Source organism: Carcharhinus amblyrhynchos, chromosome 1, assembly GCF_965287045.1.
Source record: "Carcharhinus amblyrhynchos chromosome 1, sCarAmb.v2.hapA, whole genome shotgun sequence".
In the NCBI taxonomy this organism is placed as follows: Eukaryota; Metazoa; Chordata; class Chondrichthyes; order Carcharhiniformes; family Carcharhinidae; genus Carcharhinus; species Carcharhinus amblyrhynchos.
The window spans coordinates 78,331,595-78,352,894 of NC_137324.1; the positions used below are offsets into that span (position 1 = coordinate 78,331,595).

The 21,300-nt window shown below is 41.8% G+C and overlaps 1 protein-coding gene across 1 annotated transcript in view; it reads right to left on the reverse strand.

Annotated features, from left to right (window-relative positions):
* The window catches only part of tmem165 (transmembrane protein 165), a 42,035-nt gene that overhangs the window by 14,579 nt on the left and 6,156 nt on the right, over positions 1-21,300 (reverse strand). Inside the window, exons 2-3 of the mRNA XM_080187446.1 lie at positions 14,803-15,028; positions 4,182-4,357 (exon numbers count right to left, since the gene is read on the reverse strand). Coding sequence (XP_080043572.1) covers positions 4,182-4,357; positions 14,803-15,028 — 402 coding nt within the window. The remainder of the gene's footprint in view (positions 1-4,181; positions 4,358-14,802; positions 15,029-21,300) is intronic.

Sequence of the window (21,300 nt, forward strand, 5' to 3'; positions counted from 1 at the left end):
TTCTTGCACGCTATACAGACAAAGCATACCGCTCATAAAGGCGGCAATGAGAGAGTGCAGAAGTGTGGATAGCGTATAGAGGATTGGCTGTCTAATAGGAAGCAGAGAGTTGGTATCAGTGGGTGCTATTCTGATTGGTGGTTGGTGACTAGTGGAGTGCCGCAGGGATCGGTGCTGAGGCCTCAGCTATTTACCATTTATACAGATGATCTGGAGGAGGGGGCTGAGTGTAGGGTGACGAAATTTGCTGATGACACGAAGATGAGTGGAAAAGCAGATTGCATGAAGGGTGTGGAAAGTCTGCAGAGAGATCTGGACAGGCTAAGCAAGTGGGCGAGGACCTGGCAGATGGAGTATAATGTTAGCAAGTGTGAGGTTATCCACTTAGGCAGAAATTATAGTAGGAGGGATTATTATTTAAAAGGCGAAAAGCTGCAGCATGCTACGGTGCAGAGGGACCTGGGGGTCCTTGTGCATGAGTCGCAAAAACCCAGTCTGCAGGTGCAGCAGGTGATCAAGAAGGCGAATGGAATGTTGGCCTTTATAGCGAGGGGGATAGAATATAAAAGTAGGGAAGTCTTGCTGCAACTGTACAGGGTACTGGTGAGGCTGCAGCTGGAGTACTGTGTGCAGTTTTGGTCGCCGCACTTGCACAAGGATATATTGGCCTTGGAGGGAGTGCAGAGGAGGTTCACTAGGCTGATACCGGAGATGAGGGGGTTGGACTAATGAAGAGAGACTAAACAGACTAGGTCTGTACTCGTTGGCGTTTAGAAGGATGAGGGAGGATCTTATAGAGACGTATAAGATAATGAAGGGGATGGATAGGGTAGAGGTAGAGAGGTTCTTCCTACTTAGAAAGGATAGCAGGACTAGAGGGCACAGCCTCAAGATAAGGGGAAGGGACAGTTTAGATCGGTGTTGAGGAGGAACTTCTTCACTCAAAGGGTGGTGAATCTCTGGAATTCTCTGCCCGTTGAAGTGGTGGAGGCTACCTCGCTAAATATATTTAAATCAGAGGTAGATAGGTTTTTGATAGACAAGGGAATTAAGGGTTATGGGAAGAGAACGGGAAAGTGGAACTGGTCCACTTCAGATCAGCCATGATCTTACTGAATTGCGGGGCAGGCTCGAAGGGCTAGATGGCCTACTCCTGCTCCTATTTCTTATGCTCTTATATTCTTAGAATGTAATGCTGCATCTTTCACATGCCAAACTTTTGTTTTCCTTTCGAAGCACGAAAAAGCAATGTAGGCTGACTTTTAAAAGGGCACTATTAGAGGTGAGCAGGAACCAAAGCTCAGCTGGTTGAGAAGTGGGCCAAGAAAAAACAGCAAAAGTGGCAGAGACTGCAATTCCAGACTGGGGTGCTCGAATCACACCAGATGATGTTTAGCACAAAATTTCACCACCTTGGCACAAACTATCACATTGCAAGATGGAAGCTGCTTTAGTGACTATAAAGCCACACTGCTGGTACCATCATTCAGGAAAAAATAATTTCAGCATTTCACTTGCTTCTTTCTACATGACTGAATGCTCCCTATTCTGATCATGCCTTCAACTACCAAGACCTAAGAACACTAATATTCAGTCCTGAAACCTCTCACCCTCCCTTCCTTTAAGGCACTCCTCAACCTAGCTTTTGACTAAGGATTTTGGTCATATGCCCAAATATATGATGCAGCTTCAGGTCAGATTTTTGCTTTGTAACACTCTTATGAAGCATCTTTGTGACATTTTATTACATTAAAGGCTTCTAAATAAAAGTTACTTATTTTTCCAATTAAATCGTAATCCCAACTGTCTTCACCAGATTTTCCATCTGATCTCTTCATACTCACGAGTATCACAATCATATTTAGATGTTCTCAAACTACTTCAAGTGACTTCCAGTTGTAGTCTCTGCAATCAAAATCACTTCCCACTGTAGACTTCTTGTATATTGGTGTTTCATTCAAACAAAACATCACCTTCATCTGGCTTTGCCATCATAGGATAGCACCACTGCAAGTAATAAGAGCGAGAATCTCTTTCTAGTCCCAGGTTGTAACACTCACAACCTGTTAAGGTGCTCCCATAAGGAATATTTCAGTTTTCAACAGAATGAGAATGAAAGTCCTTTCTATAATTTGACAGCCAATCTATGGCTCCAAACACTTAGTAATTAAGTCCATGAACATAAGCAATGCCATCAAATTTATTAATGCTTAAAATGCCTGGAGAAATTTGAGCTTTCAACTTTGAAAATGTATTGTTGAGTGCTGACACCTCAAACAGCATGAGAAGTAAGAATAGATCATCCATCGCTCATGCCTGCTCTGCCACTCAATATGTTTACATCTGATCTTCTACCTCAACCTCATTAGGCAGGGCAGCAGTCGAATGGTATCGTCACTGAACTAGTAATCCAGTAACTCGTAGAAATGCTCTCAGGGCACAGGTTTCAATCCAAACTTTGCAGATTGTGCAATTTGAATTCAATACAAATCTAGAATCAAAAGATTAATAATGGTGACCATAAAACCATTGTCAATTATTGTAAAAGCCCATCTGGTTCACTGAAGTCTTTCAGGGAAGAAAAAAATGTCATCCATACTTGGTCTGACCTACATGCGACTCCAGCCCCACAGGAATGTGGCTAACCCTTGACTGCCCTCTGAAAGGGACAGCAAGCCATTCAGTTCAAGGTCAATTTGAGACAGGCAGCAAATACTAGGCCTATTCAGCAATGCCCAAATCCTGCACAGTATTCTAGTTGTGGTGTCACCAATACTCTCTACAGCTGCAGTAAAACCTCTGTATCTCTATATTCCACTTGCCTGCCTAATTACTTATTTTATCTATGCAGTAACATTGGTGAGTCAAGCAGCAGGACACCTCAAGAGTTCTGCAATCTCTCTCAATTTAAAAAAAAATGCTGCTTTTCTAGTTCACCTGCCAAAGTGGACAAGTTCACATTCTCCCACATTAAATACCAAAATCTTAGCTCACTCACTTACCTTGCAGACTTTCGCTTCAATTCACCTAACCTGCACATCTTTGGACTGTGGGAGGAAACACATGCAGACACAGGGAGAATATGCAAACTCCACACAGTCACCTGAGGTTGGAATTGAACCCAGCTCACTGATGCTGTGAGGCAGCAGTGATAACCAGTGTGCCACCATGCTCTCTCAAACTGAGCTTGAGGTTCAATCAGGTTGTGAACACTGTCAAATTGAAGCTTCGTTACTACTGGGTTATTGATTAATCCTACCTCATTGAATGTTACAATATCTAGAATAGCCTGCTCCCTGGTTGGCATTAGTATGTACTGTGCTAAGAAACTGTCCCAAATACACTATGAACTCATCGTCCAGGTTATCTCTGCTGTCCAATGAACCAACCTAATGAACCTTCATGTGCCACTTCCAAGGCAAGTACGTCCTTCTTTTGATATGTAGACCAAATCTGTGCACGCTACTCCAGGTGTTGTCACATAAACATGGCAAGACTTATTCTTGTATTCTTTTCACACACTAAAACTGACAGTGCCTTTGGGTGAAACCATAATTGGGGCTATTTCAAATCGATTTAAAGGATTTAGAATAAACAGTTCTAGAACAATAGTTCTCTGTTCCTCAACCATAAAGATCCCTTAAAGCTCATTATGCAACCATGCAAAAAGAAAAACACACCTCTTTCTGCTGTACCTCCCACTCTCACCCAAAGAAAATCTCCCAAACAAAAGCAGAAAGCTGGAAATACTCAGCAGGATTTTGTAAGCTGTGACAAGCAGCAACCCCAAACTTTCCATACACAATGTGGCCAATCTAAGTTACATGGTCAGACTCACCAAAAAAATTCAAGGGTTTGTTCACTTAAACAAGTGCGCGACAACAAAATGAGGGGATAAATTTTTCAGGCAGATTTGTGGAGAATGAAGCAAAGGTAATAACTCAGGTCAATGATCTTTTTCAAAACAAAGTATTTTCCTCTGCACAAATACTGCCCGACCTGAGTATTTCCAACTTGTTAAATTTTACTTAACATTTCCAGTAATCTCAAACCTATTCAAATTGTAGCTAAGATACCGGTTGAGACCCAAATCAGATTGAGACATGAGTACAATTTGTGTATTATACTTGAGAATCCGTATGAGAGAGAGACAGAGAGAGAGAACACCTTGTCATACATACAGCTTCATCTTTCTTTTTGATTTCTGCTTGCACTTCTTCCAGTTCTTCCTGACCTTCATCAGGACTCATCTTCAAGCCTTCCCAAAGCATCCGGAAGCCAAATATTGCAAATAGTGCCGTTGATACATAATACGTATATTTCCGGGGGATTATTGTAGTAGCATAGCCAAAAAGAACTGCAACAAAGAATGAAATATAAGACTGACACCCTATTTCAAACCAGTGATGCTTTCATTGTCCTTTTCTTCTGTTCCTCCCCCAACTTAAGAACATGAAGTTCACTTCAGTCACATCCACAAACAGAACTGATCATGTAAACTTTTAAAATAAACAGCTCTTCAGGGTTATTTAAAAAATATACCTGTAATCTGTATCCTTCAAAATCATCTGAATTTTGGATCTTTAGAATCAGATTTTTTTTTAAATTGAGACTGGCAGTGGCTCAATAATTTGAGCGATTGATGGTGATTTTTGACAATTAGCTAACAAAAGTAGTTTAAAACGTGTACAGGGTGGAAACTATGCAAAAAATGTTTTCTGCTGAACAGGATCTGATGCATGTCCTGTTCCCCAAATGCACAAATGTGTCAATTCGGATATAACAACTAAAAGTTTAGCAGAAATCCTGCAATTAACATAAAAGTAGGAGTATGTTATACAGCCCCTTCATTGCATCATGGCTGAATTTCTCATGTTAATATTCTCACCCTCTCCAAAGGTCTCATGATTTATTTTGCCTAGAATCTGTTGATCTTATTTTTGAGCAGCTTTCATATCAGGTTAGGAGGTGCAGAGTCTAACAGTTAGTTGCCATTAAGTATGCCACAATTCACTTTCAAGCAACAGAAGTGATACAGGAAGAAAGAAAAAGACTCGCATCCATGTAAAAAAGCTTGCATTTTCATAAGCACCGAAGTCTCTCGGAGCTTTAGTCAATGAAGTACCTTTGAAGTGTAGAAACTATTGTACTGTAGGGAACACAGCAGTTAGTTTGTACTTAGCAAAATCGCACAAACCCTGCAGTGAGATTTTATTTGAGAGATACGGATTGAGGAATAATATTGGCCAAAGACAACTCAGTCATTCTTCTTAGTAAATAGTGCCATGGGATCTTTCACTCAAGTAGGCAGATGTGGCTTTGATTGTAAGTGCTGTGATATCTGAAAGACAGCACTTCCCACAGTGCAGTACAGGTGTCAGCCTTGATTTTTGTGCTTAAAACCCCAAAGAGGGACTTGAATGCGGAATCTTGAGACTTAAGAGGCAAGCGTCCTACCAACTGAACCGCGGCTAACACATGAGAACAAAGTTAGGTGGACTTTGCCTGAGCAGACGGTTATCAAAAAACATTCCTTGTAATTCTTCAAAGTAGATAGAGGGAATTGTGAAACAGTTGAAAGTAATTGAAGCAGTTGATAAGATGAAAGAAGATAGAAGGTGCAGCAGACAGACAAATTGAAGAAATATGCATAAATAACAGGGCTTGGAGTGATTTAATTAACTCAAGATAGACTGGGATAAAATAACGAATGCAGCAACAGAAGAAGGGCTTCAACCATTCTAGGACTGTTTCCTAGATCAGGATGTTTACTCTGGAATGCAGTGGTAAAGAACTCAAACAGCAAAATAATTTGCTGCAATGTAACAATTGGAAAGAACTCTCAAAAGATAAGGCCCTAGATTGGAAAAGGAAATAAGCTAGTATAGAGAAAACTGAAGATACAAAAGCAGGGAAATGACGGATAACTTTCAATCGGGAAATTATTGGGGCATGAATCAGAATATTCATACTAAAGGAGCATAGAAAAAGTTGCACTTGCTTTGATGAGTTGAGAAAGTAAGACTTGAAGCGCTATGCAGCAAATTTAAGGTAGATACAAACATTGCCAAAAATATATAAAATAAAGTGGGAGTTTAAAAAAATTAGAATGACAAAGCAGGAGAAAAATGGCAAGTTATCTGTTAAAGTAAAATTGTTAACAAAAAGGATAAAGCTAATTAGGACCAAAAAAGGGGGAAATTACATGGACAATGAAGAAATAGATAGCAAGAACATTTTCTCTCCATTTTCAGAGGATAGATATGATGGAAGGAATCAGAGCACACAAGAGTATGGAACTTTTAAAAGACAGGTTTTCACCACAGGCGCCCCTTGATCTCTCATCAAGATTGTCCAAGATCTCGAAGCTTCTTTCTTGGACGGAAGCAATCCCCATTTTTCAAGCCCCATTCCGCATGTCTGAACTTGTTCTCATATTTACAACTGTTCCTTCAAATTCACTCACATCCTTAAATAAAAGGATGTTGCTTTGCGTAGCTGTCAGACTTTTTATAAAATATATGGAACATTCCTTGTTCCTGTCATGTTCAGGTCCCCTCCCCAAGTCCTTATGCATCAGTGCCATCTCCAGCTTTCATCCCAAACTGGAAAATTTCATCAACTTTGCTTTCAATTTCCACCTTATTTTTGCCTTCACATGATCCATATCTGGTTCCTTCCTTCTTTGACTTCTTTTCCATCATCCAGTATTCACGATAAGCCTAGTGACACTCTGTGCCTCTTTGACTATACTTCCTTCACATCTGACTTTCTGTAAGGACTAATAGTTCATTCACCCCAGTATTATCATTCCATCTGTTTGGAAAATGTAACCTTACATATTAGTGCTTCTGATACGTCTTACCTGTTCCTTAACTGAGGATTTTGACTGCGGAGGACAAGGCCCTTGACCACATCAGTTTTATTTCACACATTTCTGCTCTCACTCCTTCCCCTCACTCCGAGAACCATGATAGTGCTTCCCTAGTCTTGACCTTCCACCTCACCAGCCTTTCCATTCAGTAGATGACCCGCTGCCATTTCTACCATCTCCAGCACAATGCCATGACCAAATATGTTTTCCCCTCCCAGCATTCGGAGAGATTGTTCCTTTTCACATGCTCTCCAATTTCTAACTTATTCCCAGTTCTGATGAACAGTCACAAATGTGACATGTTAATTGTTTCTTTCTTCACAGATACTTGCAGCACTGCTGAGTATTTTCGGTATGATTTTGTTACAGATTAGCAATAAAAGGTGGAACTTAAAACGGAAAAGTATCAGGCCCTCATGACAGGCATTCTGGAAATCTGCAAAAAGACGTAGGAAAAAAGCAGAAGCTCTCAGGGGCAATTTTAAAAAATATCCTTGGGTGAACTTGCCAGGGGCTTCATGGTTTCCAATGAAATTTGTTCAGGAAAACAGAATGGAAACATACAGATAACTAAAGAACAAAGAACAAAATCAGCCTGGGAAACAGGCCCTTCGGCCCAATGAGCCCACGCTGCCATCTCAACACCACCTCTCTACCCATGACCCCTATCTAATGTTTTGTGGCCATCCAGATTGAGGGAAAACTGATTTAGGGACAATTTATTCCTGCCAATCAGCCTAACAGCACACCTTTGGGGTGTAGGAGGAAACCGGAGCACCCGGAGAAAACCCACGCAAGCACGGGGAGAATGCGCAAACTCCCACAGACACCGGCCCAAATCTATGTGTCTGCACAGCAATCAGCGATAGTCACTGAGCTGTCGTCTTGCCCAGTGCCTTGTCCAGTTTAGGCACACACTAACGACATGAAGCACTAGGCCAATCTCGAACAACCAAGAGCAGCCCCAGTACGACCCATCGCGTGTATGCCCCTCATTGGACACGAGGTGGACCGACTTAGCCTGTGAATGAAAAGAGATAAACATTATCATACTATACCCATTTACATTTCTAGGGACACCCCAATGCTAATAACCCTTAATTAAAGGTTCTCCTATATCCACCCATCTCCAACTCAGTCATGTGCCTGTCTAAGTTACTCTTAAAGGACTCTAGCGTGTTTGCTTCCACCACCTTACTTGGCAGAGCATTCCATACCCCCACTACCCTCTGTGTGAAAAACCTCCCTCTAATATCTGTGTTGTACTGCTCCCCCCTCACCTTAAGTCCATGGCCCCTTGTCCTACGTGACTCTGTTATAGGAAATAGCTTACCTCTGTTTACTCTATCCATACCCTTCATAATCTTATATACCTCTATTAGATCCCCCCTCAGTCGGCATCTTTCAAGGGAAAAGAGCCCCAATTTCTTCAATCTTTCCTCATACCCCAGTCCTTCCATACCAGGCAACATCCTGGTAAACTATAAACAAGCCATCCTATATGGACTAGCTTCTAGGAGCCCGAGATAAAATTACAAAGAACAAAGAACATTACAGCACAGGAACAGGCCCTTTGGCCTCCAAGCCTGCACCGACCATGTTGCCCAGCTGAACTAAAACCCCCTACCCTTCTGCGGACCATCCCCCTTTATTCCCATCCTATTCATGGATTTGTCCAGACGCTCCTTAGAAGTCACTATTGTATCTGCTTCCACTCCTTCCGCCAGCAGCGAGTTCCAAGCACCCACCATCCTCTGTGTAAAAAAGCTAGCCTCATACATCTCCTTTAAAGCTTGTCTCTTGCAACTTAAACCTATGCCCCCTAGTAAATGACTCTTCCACCTGGGAAAAAACTTCTGACTATCCACTCTGTCCACACCTCTCTTAATCTTGTAGACTTCTATCAGGTCACCCCTCAATGTCTGCCGTTCTAGTCAGAACAAACAAAGTTTCACCAACTTCTCCTCATATCTAATGTCCTCCGTTTCTGTACCCTCTCCAAAACCTTCACATCTTTCTGGTAGCGTAGCGACCACAATTGAACACCATATTCCAAGTGTGGCCTAAGTAAGGTTCTATAAAGCTGCAACATGACTTGCCAATTTTTAAACTCAATGCCCCGACCAATGAAGGCAAGCGTGACATATGCTTTCTTGACTACCTTTTCCACCTACGTTGTCACTTTTAGTGACCTGTGTACTTGTATAACCAGCTGCCTATCAATACTCTTAAGGATTCTGTTACTTACTGTAAAGTTCCTATCTATAATTAGGCCTTCCAAAATGCATTATTACTCACATTAACACTCATTTACTAATTTGTTTAACAAGTTTATCCAGCAAATCAGATCTACTGAATTGAAGAACTCAATAAATTGATAAGTAATAGTTGCATATAGAGATTTTCAGAAAGAATTCAAAAGTACTATATGTAAGCACTGTTGATGGCCAAACGACAGAAAATAAGACAGTGACTAATATGTTTTTGGACTGATGTGATGTAACAGGGGTGATCCTCAGGAACCAGTGCTAGAACCAGCATACAGACAGTCCAAAACCAAGCATCGTTGATACAAGGTTAGAGACAGAGCTCGAGGGAGGAAATACTTACACCAAAGCAAGATGTAACTTGGTCCTGATTTTACAATTATATATTCTGTCCTGATTTTGACTACCTCCATGAATAACTGTCCATATTTACAATAAAAATTATTGTTGCAAACTGGTCATGTAATAATTACATCTTTCCAGCAGTGACAGCATACACTGAAATATACAATGGAAAGTGTTGACAAAGTGCACAGACAAGATTTTCATATTTAAATTTGGATCATAAATAGAGAGTACCATCAAAATAGGAGCAGAACGTAAGAACTAGGAGCAGGAGTAGGCCATGTGGCCCCTCGAGCCTGCTCCACCATTCAATAAGATCATGACTGATCTTTTCGTGGACTCAGCTCCACTAACACGATCGCTGACTATAACCCTTAATTCCTTTACTGTTCAAAAATTTATTTATCCTTGCCTTAAAAACATTCAACGAGGTAGCACTGGGCAGGGAATTCCACAGATTCACAACCCTGTGTGTGAAGAAGTTCCTCCTCAACTCAGTCCTAAACCTGCTTCCCCTTATTTTGAGGCTATGTCCTCTAGTTCTAGTTTCACCTGCCAGTGGAAACAACTTCCCTGCTTCTACCTTATCTATTCCCTTCATAATCTTATATGTTTCTATAAGATCTCCCCTCATTCTTCTGAATTTCAGTGAGTATAGCCCCAGTCTACTCCATCTCTCCTCATAAGCCAACCCTCTCACTCCAGAATCAGCATAGTGAATCTCCTCTGCATCGCCTCCAGTGCCAGTATCTCCTTTCTCAAGTAAGGAGACCAAAACTGTACACAGTACTCTAAGGTGCAGGTGAGGTCACACCTGTCCAGCCGAGGTCACACTTGTCCAGCTGCAACGTAACCTCACTGTTTTTAAACTCCATCCCTCTAGCAATGAAGGACAAAATTCCATTTGCCTTTTAATTATCTGCTGCACCTGCAAACCAACTTTTTGCAATTCTTGCACGAGGACATTCAAGTCCCTCTGCACAGCAGCATACTGCTATTTTTTACCATTTAACTAATAGTCCATTTTGATATTATTCCTACTGGCTGGAGCCGTCTTGACTCTTGTCTTGCCTCTGGATCCAGATGGGAATTGGGAAGACAGTGAGGCTGACGCTGTGCAACTCTCCCTCACTTTAATTCAAGTCAAGCACTGGTCTCAACACGATCACCATCATCGTCCTGTTCAACCCCTGAAGACCTATGGCGATGGGTGAGCGACGAAGCAGCAGGTGCGATACACTGGGAGTTGTAGTCACGGACCTGCACACAGGCGGCTCAGATCTAATGGTCGTTTTCCGCTGACCGAGGCAGCAGTGAAACTCGGCGTCTACTTGGGCGACTGAGCAGTCCTCTTCAGGAACGCACTGCTCACTTCCATAGAATGAGGAAGGGGCTAGAAAAGGTGCCCTAAACATTGCCTGCTTCACTACACCCTGGCCAGTTTACCACAGCTGGCAAGACTCCCATCTTGTAATTGAATAAACAAAATAAAACAGAAGGTGACACCGCTCACCATTGGCATTTGGAACATGCACATGCTTTTGGACAACCCTACAGCAGACAGACCAGAGAGAAGAACAGCCTTAGTTGCCAGGGCGCTTGTAAGATACAACACTGATGTTGCAGCCCTGAGTGAAACTTGTCTTGCCAACATAGGTCAGTTGGCTGAAACTAGAGATGGATATGCTTTTTTCTGGAGCAGTCGTGGCAGCAATGAGCGTCATGATGCTGGAGTTGGACTCGCTGTCAGCAGTCACCTTGTTCAGAAACTTGACAGTCTACCCAAGGGTGTAAACGACCGGCTTATGACAATACAGCTTCCGCTACAGAAGAGAAGTCAAGCCACCCTGATCAGCACCTACGCCCCCACAATGAACAACCCAGACGAGATGAAAGACAAGTTCTACGAAGAACTAGACGCAATGACTGGATTTTACCTTCTCACGCTCCATCTGTATTTTAAATTCAACCATACTGTGATCACTTCTTCTGAGAGGATCCCTAACTGCAAGATCATTAATCATTATACAGGGCCAAATCTAGGATAGCTTGCTCCCTCGTAGGTTCCATTATATACAGTTCAAGGAAGGTATCACGGATACATTCTATGAACTCCTCCTCAAGCTGCTTTGAACAATTATATTTAGATTAAAATCCCTCATGATAATTGCTATACCATTTTTACATGCATCAGTTATTACTTTGTTTATTTCTCGCCCCACCATGATGTCACTATTTGGTGGCCTATACACCATGCCCATCAGTGACTTTTTCTCCTTACTATTTCTAATTTCCACCCAATGGATTCAACCTTTTTTTTCATGGAACCTATGTCACCTCTCACTACGACCTTGATGTCATCCTTAAATATCAGAGGTACACCACCACCCTCACCTTCCTGTCGGTCCCTCCGAACAGTCTGATACCCCTGGATATTTAACTCCTAGTTGTGACTATCCTGCAACCATATTTTTGTAGTGGCCACCAAATCATACACGTTCGCAATGATTTGTGCTGTCAACTCATTTACCCTGTTTTGAATGCTATGAGCATTCAGATAAGTTTCTGAACAAGGTGACTGCTGACGGCGAATCCAACTCCAGCATCATGATGCTCATTGCTGCCACGACTGCTCCAGAAAAAAGCATATCCATCTCTAGTTTCAGCCAACTGACCTATGTTGGCAAGACAAGTTTCACTCAGGGCTGCAACATCAGTGTTGTATCTTACAAGCGCTCTGGCAACTAAGGCTGTTCTTCTTTCTGATCTGTCTGCTGTAGGGTTGTCCAAAAGCTATGAGCCCTTATGCTAGTTTTTGTACCACCTTTTTGAATTCTAACTTCCATTAACAACATCTCCTGAGTTCTCTTTCCTTTTAACTTTTTTTCCTGATTTTTGATGTAGCTGGAACATTCTCTCCACATTTTGTCCTTGCTCCCTCCTTCTCAAACTCCTTACACAGGTTCCCACCCCCTGGCATATTAGTTTAAACCCTCCCCAACTACTCTAGCAAACACTCCCTCATGGACATCAGTCCAGTCCTGCCCAGGTGAACCCATCCAATTTGTACAGGTCACGCCTCCCCCAGAACTAGTCCCAATGTCCCACAAATCTGAAACCCTCCCCCGACACCATCTCTTCAGCCACGTATTTATCCGATATATCCTGTCATTTCTACTCTGACTAGCACACGGCACCAGTAGTAATCCCGAGATCACTACCTTTGAGGTCTGGTTTCTTAACTTTCTTCCTAGCTCCAGATATTCTGCTTTTTAAGACTGCAGCCCTTTTTTTACCTATATCATTTGTACCAACGTGTACTATGACCATAGGCTGTTTGCCCCCTTCAGCATGTCCTGCAGCCGCTCAGACATCCCAGGGAGGCAACATACCACCCTGGAGTCTCCTTTGCGGCAACAGAAACACCTGTCTATTCCCCTTACAATTGAATCCCCTATAATTATTGCATTGGCACACTTTTTACCCCTTCCCTCTGCAGCAAAAACAACGGTAGTGTAGTAAGTTTGGCAGCTGCTGCTTTCCCTAGACAGGTCATTCCCCTCAACGGTATCCAAAGCCGTATATCTGTTCTGCAGGGGAATGATCACAAGAGATTCCTGCACTACCTGCCCATTTCTTGCTCTGTCTGCTGGTCACCATTTTCCTTCCTGCCTCCGGAGTTTGAGCCTGCGGTGGGACCACCTCTTTATACATGCTATCCACAATACTCTGATTCACTGATGCTCCACAGTGTCTCCAGCCACAGCTCAAGCTCTGAAACTCAAGCTTCCAGGAGCTGTAGCTGGAGACACTTCCTGCACACACGCTGACCCAGGGGACTGGAACTGTCCCCAGCCTGCCACATGGAGCAAGAAGAGCAACCCACGGCTTGGAGCTCTCCTGTCATATCCTACCCCTTTAATTTAAACTTTTGAAAGATGTTTTGTTTCAGATTATATCCAATTTTCTAGGGCCTTCTTTCCTGTTCCTTGTTACTACTGAATATAGCCTTTTCAAACTATAAACTGCAGAAACACTATTGTAGTGTACAATAATAACTGCAATGCCAAGAGCAAAAAGGAAAAAAAAACTTACCAATCAGCACTCTCCCTTGTAGCCTCTGCTGCCTGTTTCACCTGACTCCCTGTGTTCACCCAACTCCAAAAGCACTCCTCTTAGTCAAACAGCACTCACTGCATAGGCAAAGCAACGCTCTGAGGCCTCTGTTTTTATCGGCACAACTTACATGGCCCTGGAACTGGTTTTAACTAGTTGGTTGATCAAGACAAATTCAAGTGACTTATGGTGGATTATAAACAGTATAACATGAAAAATTAAAATGTTTCTTAGACAATAACTTGAGGGGAAAGGGAGATATACACATACACATACACAAAATGACTAAAGCTGGGAAAATAGAAAAATCCAGCATCAAGATACGCAAATGTTTAAAAGTAGAAGGACAAGGGGATAAAATTTAATAAAAAGAAAACTGAAAAATGTTTAAATAAATGGTAATGCTAAACCTATACAAATTATTTTGTGGGTCAGTTAGAGTGTTGCACCCAGTAAAAAAGACAGAGAGTAAAAGATGAGAGAGTGATAAGAGGAGCCACAGAACAGATTTCCCCCCACCCTGGCCCAGACCAGGTCAGGTCAGAGAATCTGAGGTTCGATTCACAAAATATTTCTGAAGTTGGCAGATTCTTTTAGCGTTTCAGTCCAACACTAAGTGAAGTCATAGCTTTGAAATCAGAGAGGGAGAGGGACATCATATCTGCAACATGTTCCCAAGGAAGAAACTGGGTAGCAAGACATATATTTAAGGATGAGACAAAAAGATGAAGAAATTACAGACTGAAAGAACATTCAGGTTATGCTTGATATACACAGGAAGGAGATAAAGAGAAAGTGAGGAACAGAGTGTGGGACTAAAGCATTGGAGACAAAGCAAAGTTTAGGCCAGACAGAGATAAAGACAAATGCTGCAGAAGCATGTAAAAAAACAAAAGGATGGGAGCAGAAAGTGGGAGTGGGGTGGGGGGGAAATGTCAAAAACTAGAGTGTGGCTGGCAGAACAGATAATTGCAGCAAGTTAGACACTTTGCTCGCTCATCTCTCCACCCCTCACACAGCCACAAGATAACTATACAATAACCTTGTTTCTAGCTTGGACGTACAGCTTAAATTTGCAATCAAGCTAAACTACATAACAGTTAGCATTATCACACTTGTTAGCTTAATCCATAATTTGTACATTTCTGGCAAAGAAATACAAGCAGTATGCATTTTCTTTATAAGTTTTAAATTACTAACCAGACAGGCAGGTCATCAATCCCAAAGCCAGCATAGCTCCCACGAGCACGGTGAGGCGATTGTAACGCATGGCCATAATAGCTGCTATGAAGAAAGTCTTGTCACCCAGTTCAGAGACAATAATAACTGATATAGAAGCAACAAAGGCATGTATGAAACCCAGGTTTGTCTTTGTTACAGCTTCATCACTCACAACATTAGCCACTGGATGTGGAGACGATATTTTCTGCATAAAGAAAACAACAAGTAATGAGCATTAATGTTACATGAAATAAATTCAAACTTTTGAAAACTTTAATTGTTCATTGTGTCCATTGTGACGTGCATTCCCTCAAATTTGTTTTTGAAATGTTACATTGACAAGGGGATTTTTCATGATTTTAGCCATATTAAGCCAAATAATTTGCTGCTTTAATAAGGCCTCTATTTTTTGAGCAAGCATGATTTCTTTTGATGGCGTTTCTGGATCTATCAAATGTCATCCAGACTTTGATATTAGCCTTCTGACCAATTGACAGATGTTTCCAAAGCATTGTCGATTTCATGATTTTCCAACACAAAGGGCTGTGTAACTTATTCAGTTACATGCGCAGCCTTTGTTCTGTGATATAGTAGGTTTAGTCACTTAAAAAGAATTTTTGGCAATGATTTTTCCACTATTCAAGAGGCAGGATGTGACCCTCGCTGCAGATTTCCTTATATACATCATGTTATACATTAAAGCAATTGAAGTGATAACTGTGGTGAAATTTTAAATGATTAGCTGTTTAGCTAAAGAACAAAGAAAATTATGGCACAGGAACAGGCCCTTCAACACTCCAAGCCTGCACCAACCATGCTGCCTGACTGAACTAAAACCCTCTACCCCTTTCGGGGACCATATCCCTCATTCCCATTCTGTTCATGTATTTGTGAAGATACCCTTAAAAGTCACTATCGTATCTGCTTCCATTACCTCCCCCAGCAGCAAATTCCAAACACCCATCACCCTCTGCAAAAAAAAACTTGCCTCGTACATCTCCTTTAAACCTTGCCCCTCGCAGCTTAAACCTATGCCTCTAGTAATTGACTCTTCCACCCTGGGAAAAAGCTCCTGGCTATCCACTCTGTTCAAGCCCCTCATAATCTTGTAGACTTCCATCAGGTCATCCCTCAACCTCTGTCGTTCCAGTGAGAACAACCAACTTTTTTCCAACCTCTCCTCATAGCCCTCCATGCCAGGCAACATCCTGGTAAATCATTTCTGTACCCTCTCCAAAAGCTCCACATCTTTCTGGTAGTGTGGTGACCAGAATTGAACACTACATTACAAGTGTGGCCTAATTAAGGTTCTATAAAGCTTCAACATGACTTGCCAATTTTTAAACTCAATGCCCAGGCCGATGAAGGCAAGCATGCCATATGCCTTCTTGACTATCTTCTCCACCTGCGCTACCACTTTGTGATCTGTGTACCTGTACACCACACCCAGATCCCTCTGCCTATCAATACTCTGAAGAATTCTGCCATTAACTGTATATTTCCTCTCTGTATTAGACCTTCCAAAATGCATTACCCCACATTTGCCCGGATTAAATTCCATCTGCCATCTCTATGTCCAAATCTCTAATTGATCTATATCCTGCTGTATCCTCTGATGGTCCTCATCTCTATCTGTAAATCCACCAACCTTTGTGTCGTTCGCAAACTTATTAATCAAACCAGTTACAATTTCCTCCAAATCATTTATATTATAAAAATATTACATAATGGTTTGCTCTTCTCAGTAGGTTTGTTGTATTCAATTGTAATGGTGGGATTATGGCCTAATTATACGAGCAAGTGCATGCTTAACATCTTTGTATTTTGCTGTTTCTCTTAGAACATAAGACAGAGGAGAAGTAGTAGGCCATTCAGACCATTGAGTTTGCTCCAACATTCAATGGTCATGACTAATCTAATAATCCTCATCTTCACTTTCCAATTTTATCCCCATTACCCTTGATTGGCTTACTGATTAAATATCTGTTCATCTCAACCTTGAACATACTTAATGGTCCAGTCTCTCCAGACCTCTGCAATAAAGAATTCCGCGGATTCACTATTCCAGAAGAAATTCTTCTGAATTTGTTTTAAATGGATGACCTCTTACTCTAAGATTATGCCCTCTGGTCCTGGACTTTTCCATAATGGGCAAACAACCTCAGTAACTACCTGGTCAAGCCCCTCGAAAATCTTTATGTCTTCATAAAATCACCTCTCATTCTTCAGCCCAACCTACTCAACCTCTCCTCATAAGAAAATCTCTCCATTGCCAGGATTAATTTAGTGAACATCTTCTGGATGCCTCCAGTGCTAGTACATCTTTGCTTAGATAAGAGAACAAAAATTGTTCCCAGTATTCCAGGTATGATTTAACAAGTACCTTGTATAGTTTTAGCAAGACTTCCTTATTTTTATACTTCATTCCCTTTGAAATAAAGTGTATTACATCTACTGGTTCTCCTTTTCTATCCAACACATTGCAGGGTGCATATCCTAGTTTCAAACTCGATCCACCAGTATTATAGCCTTATGACAACAGGGTATCATGCCTCATGGGAAAGATTCTATACAGCTCAGAAAGAAGCAATTCAGCCTGCTGTGCTGGCTCTGATTGCATTCCAATTTGTCCCAGTCCCTACTTTTTAGATATAAAAGGGAAAATATTGACAGGCTTAAGTATTTATCCAATTATTTATAGAAGTCATTTAATCTGCTTTCACCACCTTTTCAGACAGTGCTTTCCAGGTTATAAAAAGTGCACTCAAAATGTTCTCTCATATTGCTGCTGCTTTTGTAAAAAAGATCTTAAATCACCGTCTGGTAATTTATCACTGGATAGCTTTTCCTTATTTTATCAAAGCACCATTATCAAAATCTCCTCTTAACCTCCTCTGCAGTAAAGGAGAACTCCAGCTTCTCCACATCTGAAACTGTTCGTGCACATTTATTTTGCATTTTCCTGAAAATCCATTCCTAAATGGTCTGCAGAATTGACCGTAATACTCCAACAGAATATTCAGATTTAGCAATAATATCTTGTTTTGTACTCTGGGATCCTTTTTAAAAAATGTTTACTCTGTTCTTAAAGTTACAAAGCTAATGTTCAGAGTGGACCAGGCAGCACCAAATCTCCTCGCTAGCTCCAAAAACCAAATTAATGTATGCCAAATGAGTGGTCCTAATAGCAGCACCAATTCCAGGATTTTGACCCAGCTACAGTGAAGGAACAATTACATATTTCCAAGTCGGATGGTGTACAGCTTGAATGGGAACTTGCAGGCGATGGCGTCCCATGTGTTGCTGTCCTTGTCCTTCTAGATGGCAGAGGTAAGGAGCTTGAAAGGTGTTGTTGAAGAAAGCATTCAATATTGCAGCAGTGCATCTTGTACAAGGCACAATGCTGCCAGTGTGTTAGTGGTGGAAGGAATGAATGTTTAAGCTGGTGGATGGGGTGCCAATCAAGCGTGCTACTTTGCATGAGGTTTTTTTTGAGTGTTGTTACAGCTGCACTTATCCGGGCACGTGGACTGCGTTCCATCACAATCCTGACTTGTGCCTTGTAGATGATGGACAGCTTCTGGGGAGTCAAGAGGGGAGTTAGTCCATAAGACGTAGGAGCAGAAGTAGGCCATTTGGCTCATCATGTCTGCTCCACCATTCAATGAGATCTCACTGCAAAATTCCTAGCCAGTGACCTGTTCTTCTAGGCACATTTATATGATTGGTCCAGTTCAGTTTCAGGTCAATGGCAACCTCCAGGATGTTGATATATAAATACAATAATGTCCTGATTGGGTAAATTGCAGATGCCCTGACTGCCTTATCATGCTTCATGTCAAGTTTCATTTGTGTCTCCTTCACAGGCTTACTCAACATCCTGATTCTCACTACAGACTACCATCAGCACTGATGAAGGGGATTATTCTAGCTATTTTAGGTGGAATTATGATTCTTTAATGACCACAATGTGCTGCAACGACAAAATCTAAAGCTATTACTTTTATTTTCCTTAACCTTCCATTTATCCTCCTAACTTAGTGAATCTAGAGATACCTACTCTGTTCCATAGCAAGTACAATCTATCACATCACAGCAGAGTAGAATGAGCACATAATGACCACATTCATCGCAGGGCTAAAGCTCTGGAACCAATACAGTTCATTAATATTCCCTCAACTGTATAATTTTGCCTCTCTACTTTGGGCAGATTGTCACATGATACTTTGCACCACAGCTGAAGTATCCTATTAAACTGTTCCCTTGCATTCCTGGGATTTGTTTCCTCTTATTGTTATTCCTTTTTTGCTTCTGCTGTCACTGCCTGATCTCATTATAGCCTTAGTTCAAACAAAGAGCTGAACACAAGGTGAGACGATAGTGACTGCCCTTGACATTATGGCAGCATTTGACAGAGTATGGCAGCAAGGGGTCCTAGCCAATCTAGAATCAATGGGAATCATGGGGGGAATCTCTCCGCTGGTTGGAGCCATATCCAGACAAAGGAAGATGGTTGAGGTTGTTGCAAGTCATTCATTTGCACAGCAGCACAGTGGTTAGCACTGCTGCTTCACAGCTCCAGGGACCTGGGTTCGATTTCCGGCTCAGGCCACTGTCTGTGTGGAGTTTGCATATTCTCCTCGTATCTGCGTGGGTTTTCTCCGGGTACTTTGGTTTCCTCCCACAGTCCAAAGATGTGTAGTTAGATTGATTGGCCATGCTAAAAATTGCCTGTTAGTGTCCTGAGATGCGTAGGTTCGAGGGATTAGCAGGTAAATGTGTAGGGATATGGGAGTAGGGCCTGGGTGGGATTGTGGTCAGTGCAGACTCGATGGGGTGAATGGCCTCTTTCTGCACAGTAGGGTTTCTATAAACTTCTATGAATCTCAGTCCTAGGACATCACTGCAAGAGTTCCTCAGGGTAGTGTCTAGGTCGTGCCCAACTATCTCCAGCTTCCCTCCATCACAAGGTCAGAAGTGGGTATGTTCACTGATGATTGCATAATGCTCAACACCGTCTGAGACCCCCATATTACTGAAGCAGACTCTGTCCACATGCAGCAAGACTTGTACAACATTCAGGCTTGATCTGATAAGTGGCAAGTAACATTTGCCCCACAAAAATGTCAGACAGTGAGCATTTCCAACAAGAGAGATTCTAACCATTGCCCCAGGACATTCAGTGGCATTACCATCGCTAAAGCTCCTACTATCAACATCCTGAGAGTTACCATTGACTAGAAGCTGATCTGGACCAGCTTTATAAATACTGTGGCTACAAGAGAAGGTCAAGGGCTGGGAATTCTGCACCAAGTAACTCACCTGTCCACCATCTACAAAGCACAAGTCAGGACTGCGATGGAATATTTTCCACTTGCTTGAGTAAGTGCAGTTCCAACAACACCCAAGAAACTCAACACCATGTGGGAGAAAGCAGCCTGCTTGATGGTACCCCCCCATTTACCACCTCAAACATACAGTTCATCCAACACTGATACTTCTAGCACAGGACGCACTGCTGCAACTCACAAAGACTCCTTTGACAGCACCTTCTGAACTTCAACCTCTACCACCTGGAAGGACAAAAGCAACAGATGCCTAGAAACATTGCAACCTGCATATTCCCTTCTAAGCAATAAACCATCCTAACCATATCGCTGTTCTTTTCTGTCGCTGGGTCAAATCTTAGAGCTTCCTCCCTTACAACACTATACCTGTAGCTACATGATATGGATTGCAATGGTTCAAAATTGCTCATGACCACCTCCCCAAGACTAAGTAAGGATGGGCAACGAATGCTGTATCTAACCAGCATCCTGTAATATTAGGGTCTGTAAAGGTTAATGTGTGGGAATGGTAAATAGCACCCCTTATAATGATGATGCAAGAGAGAGAAAATGTTCATTGCATCAGTGTAATACCTAGTCATGGATAGCGGCACACATTTCCATTGTATAAGATAAATTAGTTGAACTTAACAACATCTCAGACTAACCAAAGGACACACTGCTCGAAAAAATAAAAACTTTATTTCTGCTATTTCTCAATGGCTAGTGGAATTGTCATTATTTTGTTTAGATTCCAACCTTTATCGCTGAGCAACCAATCTCCGCTACCATGTTTTACTCAGAAAGCGAGTGGATGAAAGTCTTGCGTTTATTTATGGAGTGAAACATTACAAACATACACCACCTGACTCAAAGCACACCAGTTTCAGTGCCTCTTTATTAGGTGCTGAAATGAAAAACCGTTAACGTCATCCACTTGCACTGAAGCACAATTGATATACACATGCCAGTAAATCAATTGTATCACTTAGTAGGCAATGGCCATCAACAAAAAAAGTCCAACCATTTCACCCTAATCTTATAGCCCCTAGAATTAACCTTCTGGAAATCACCAATGACCAGAAACTTAACTGTATCAGCTATCAACAGAACTGACCTACAACAGCATGACAGGGAACAGACTGGTTAG